Below are 4,761 nucleotides of genomic sequence, written 5' to 3' on the forward strand. Positions count from 1 at the left end.
TTCACAAGTAAGTTCCCTTACCTAAGAATCTATTTTATGAGTGAGATACATCAAAAGAAGATAATATCTTTTTCCCCCACAGAAATAGTCTCAGAGGTAAAACTGCTGAGCTATCCCACCAACAAAGGGAAGAAAAATCATGCCTGATGAAGCAGGTATGATATGTCCTTTGCTAAAATTTTCACTTTATTTATAATACATTATTGAGCCTGATGGATATTGTCTTTCTTATTTGGGGGAAATACATATATTATTAGAATTTTAGGTATTTGATGTTTAACGGAAATTATTACGTGAGTCCTTTTTCATTTTTTTCTTTGCAATTCTAAGGAAATCATTCTTTCAGATCCTTTGTGTATATTTATGTTATCTTTCTCCTTAAGGAATTAAGTTTGAAATAAAGGTAATACAATTCATCCTCCTCTCCAGAGTTGTTTGCAAATGCTTCTTATTACCTCTCAGCAAAAATGACTAATAATTTCCTATGTGTGCCTCCTGTGATGGTTTACAATGTTGTCGTACATTTGGCCCCTGGAAATGTTATTGGTTAAAAAATAATAATAAAAAAATAAAAGGTATAACAATAATATTCTCTGATAAAAGTGAGATGTCATAGTGGGTTTAACTTTGTTTAAAATTACTGTATTAAAATTACTGTATTTTTTTTGGAAGTGCATCTTCAAAGTAAAGGAACCTATGCTGCTATGTTCTTAAATAAAAAACAAAACCATCATTGTACTTGATCTCATGACACTTTCCTTGTTTAAGGAAGCAGGAGACCAGCAGCCACATTTGCTTTTGTAATTTGGGGCCAAAAACTTACAGGTAGAGGCTTAAAGTATAATTACCTTTTCATTACCTTCCCAATTCATTCATGTAATAACTTTTTAGGTAAATGTATATGTCTTACTCTTTTTGTCTTGCTCTAACACTTAAATGTTTAAAGGCTTCCCTGATAGAGATAACCTTGGGCCAGAAACTTAAGTTAAGGAAGCTGTTCAGGAAGCTGTTTCATACCGTCTTTCCTCCCACACAATATAAGTAAGAGGAAATAAAGGACATTCACTTTGTAAACCCGAGTTTAAGTTATAGCAATTCTTTCAAGTATTAAGATTTCAAAAATAAATTCAAACTCCCCAAATTATACCATGAACGATTGAAGAGTATATTTTGTACAAGGAATGCTGTGTTTATGGAAAGACAGTGACAAATGATTAATTTTGTGGTACTTGTTAGCTACCTTTAAAGATATTTTTTAAAAGAATTAAAGAAAAAATTTTAAATTCACAAAAACAAAGAAAATAAAAAGCAGAATAAAGTTAATTTATTTTAGAAGTTAATTTGTTATTTAAGACTTTAATATATTCAGGGATGCCTGTGTGGCTCAGGTCTCTGAGCCTTTGGCTCAGGTTATGATCTCAGGGTCCTGGGATTGAGCCCTGCCTCGGGCTCTCTGCTCAGCGGAGAGCCTGCTTCCCGCACTCGCCCACCCGCCCCTCGCCTGCCTCTCTTCTACTTGTGATCTCTGTCAAATAAATAAATAAATTCGTAAAAAAAAAAAAAAAAAAAAAAAAAAGGACACCATCTTAGAAAAAAAAAAAAGACTTCAAAATAGTCAGTATTTTATGGCTTAAGTGATAAGTGATCAGATCATTTGTACTGTTTGTTCCAAAGTTGATAATCTAGTCTAAAAAGGACTGGAATAAGTCTTCGTCCTTTTTACCTCTTACTTCTCTGTGTTTGGGTTTCTCAAGTTCAGCTCCATTGCATGATATTTGATTGGCACAATTAAAACCCATGTAAAGAAAAATGATAATCTGAGAAGTTAAATTATTATATCCAAATAAAATGTGCCATAGTATTAAAATGTCAAGTAATACACAATAGAAAAAATTGCTGAGCTATAGTAGCAAATACGGTAAATTATTTTCAAAGGTACTTATATTCTCATTTAATGTATTCTTCTCAGGCCAAAGTGCATTTCTCCAACCTGGCTTTAGATCTCAGTAATGCTTGTCATTGGTCATCAGAGTCATACATCCAGTCTTGTCCCTGGAAAAACAAATCAAACCTCAGTCCTACTCTGAGTAAGTCAGTCTCATCATTCTCCATTTTCAGGGCAACAGCATCAGTTATGTAAGTGACAGTTTAAATAATGAGCACACTTGTGTGTCAAATTTGTTACCAATAGAAGCCTTGCAATCTGTGGACAGGAGACCGCAACTTAAATTTGAATTCATGGATGCAGTTGCTATATGAAAGGAGATAACCCATGAGATTTACAGAATCTTTCACTTCAGTATTTCCTCCTCCTTTTTTCTGAGATTACTCAAGCGTATAATTTTGTAGGCTTTAGCACATTTTCGGTTTACCATAAATTGCTCTAAATGCAAAAAACCATATTCACGTTGGCAAGAGAAATGTTTCTTAAATTGAATAGGACATAACAAGCAACAGGATCCAAAGCATATGCAAATACCCACAAGAGAAATTAAGGAACGAAAAAAAGCACAATCTTTAGACTCTAATCATTGTTTGAGCTAAACACTGAATAATAGTTCCACAGGTCCTGGTTATTCTTGAGGGGATTCTCGATCTGTCTCTAGATTTAGAATCCCAAGTAAGGGCTGCCTAGTAGTGCAACCAGAACATGGACATTTACCTAGGTTGCTTAGGTGGTTATAACTGGGTTACTTAGATGTTGGGTGACAATATTAATTTCGTTGTCTTTAGTTCCTTCCTAGTTAAGAGACAGTCTTTAGACTACTAGTAGGGGCATCTCCAGAGAGCCAGTGAGAAATGCAGACTCTCAACCTCCATCCCAGAGTCAGAATCTATGTTTTAAAACGATCCCTAGGTGATTCCTGTGTACATTAAAATTTAGGAAGCAATGCTCCTGGTAGATAGGGAGTTCAGCTTGGGATTAGAATGGCAGCTAGTTGGGCCTTTCAGAAAATTGGTCCACCAACAATTTTCATTATTTTTCCTCTTTCTTTTATAGAAAGGAGAGAAACATAGTGTTTTGGAGAAGACTAATAGTACCCACAGGACAAAGACAATGAATTCACCTGATCTTTGGAACCCTCCAGAAGGACAATTTTGCTTTGCTTTGGTCAACAACTCTTGCCCTAGAAATGTGAGGTCTGTGTTGAGTGTGTGTACCATGTACATTGTCATGATTGGTGCTATAGTGATGACCATGATGGGCAACCTGGTTGTGATCATTTCCATCGCCCACTTCAAGCAGCTCCAGTCCCCAACCAACTTCCTGATCCTCTCCATGGCCACCACGGACTTTTTGTTGAGCTGTGTGGTCATGCCTTTCAGTATGGTCAGGTCCATCGAGTCCTGCTGGTATTTTGGAGACCTCTTTTGCAAAGTCCACAGCTGCTGTGACATCATGCTCTGTACCACGTCTATTTTTCACCTCTGCTTCATCTCTGTGGACCGCTACTATGCTGTCTGTGATCCTTTGCATTATGTCACCAAAATCACCATCTCTGTAATAGAGGTCTTCCTGTTCATCAGTTGGTCCATCCCCATCTTTTTTGCCTTTGGCCTGGTATTCTCAGAGTTCAACATAATTGGTGCAGAAGACTTTGTTGCAGCCATTGACTGTACAGGTTTGTGTGTATTGATATTTAACAAGCTCTGGGGGGTGCTGGCCTCCTTTATAGCCTTTTTTCTCCCTGGGACTGTAATGGTGGGGGTTTACGTACACATTTTCACAGTAGCTAGGAAGCATGCTAGGCAACTTGGCATGGGTCCTACCAGGAAACAGGCATGGTCAGAAAGCAAAATGAAAGTATCATCCAAAAAAGAAAGCAAGGCCACCAAGACTTTAAGCATAGTCATGGGAGTGTTTGTGCTGTGCTGGCTGCCCTTTTTTGTCTTGACGATTATAGACCCTTTCATTAATTTTACAACTCCTGAAGATTTATACAATGCCTTTCTCTGGCTGGGTTATTTCAATTCCACTTTCAATCCCATTATATACGGTATGTTTTATCCCTGGTTTCGCAAGGCTTTGAGGATGATTGTCACGGGAACCATCTTTCAGCCTGACTCTTCCTCCCTAAACCTATTTCCTGCAGATGCTTAGGGAAATGTTTGCCATTCTTTTTGGTCAGGGAATCTTGGATGCTCTTTCCCCCAAAGGTAGGGCCATGGACTTGCTGGATAAAGATAGTCTTCATGTTGGTGTCGGATACCTAAACAGGAGGAATAGATCTAGCTTTCTGGGCGTACCAGAGCTACCAAACTGGTCAATTTCTGGGGTTGTGGGGAAGGCATCTCCAATAGAAAGAAACTCTGTCCCATGGTTTGCTGATTCCTGAATTTACCAAGGATTTGGAGTTTCATCTCTTTGTTTTAAATCAAATGGGGACCCTCTTTTTTTCTTGTAAACATCGGAGGAGGAGACACAGCTATTTGATCTCCACACTCACTGGCAGCCACACTGGGTAATCTAAGTCTTTCTTAAGATTATTGTTATATCTTAGAGGAGTGGGAGAGCGAGCTTGAGTACACTGGGAACCTAAATTATTGAGCATGTGAGTGACGTGAATGTGAAGGGGAGAAGGAAGCAGACAGGCGCAGCTACTCTCTTTTTTTCCCTTTTTTTTATTTCCTTGTTTTTGTTGGTGGTTCTGACTTAAACCTCTTTCCAAAAGGATTGATGTGAGTTTTGTGATGTTTTGATTAAAGTCTTTCTGAATAAGAAGAATGAATAAAGAAAGAGTTTAGGAATATATTTTTTCT

General features: G+C 37.6%; 1 protein-coding gene across 1 annotated transcript; it reads left to right on the top strand.

Annotated features, from left to right (window-relative positions):
- Positions 1-3,058: 3,058 nt before the first annotated feature.
- Positions 3,059-4,102, top strand: LOC131833160 (trace amine-associated receptor 4). The gene has a single exon (XM_059176342.1). It carries the CDS (start codon positions 3,059-3,061, stop codon positions 4,100-4,102), a length of 1,044 nt encoding a protein of 347 aa, XP_059032325.1.
- The last annotated feature ends 659 nt before the right edge of the window (positions 4,103-4,761 follow it).

The sequence above is a fragment of the Mustela lutreola genome, chromosome 6, assembly GCF_030435805.1.
Source record: "Mustela lutreola isolate mMusLut2 chromosome 6, mMusLut2.pri, whole genome shotgun sequence".
NCBI lineage: Eukaryota > Metazoa > Chordata > Mammalia > Carnivora > Mustelidae > Mustela > Mustela lutreola.

What these genes read in the sequence shown, in the direction of transcription:
- LOC131833160 (XM_059176342.1), top strand. Translation starts at nt 3,059, where the DNA reads ATGAATTCACCTGATCTTTGGAACCCTCCAGAAGGACAATTTTGCTTT.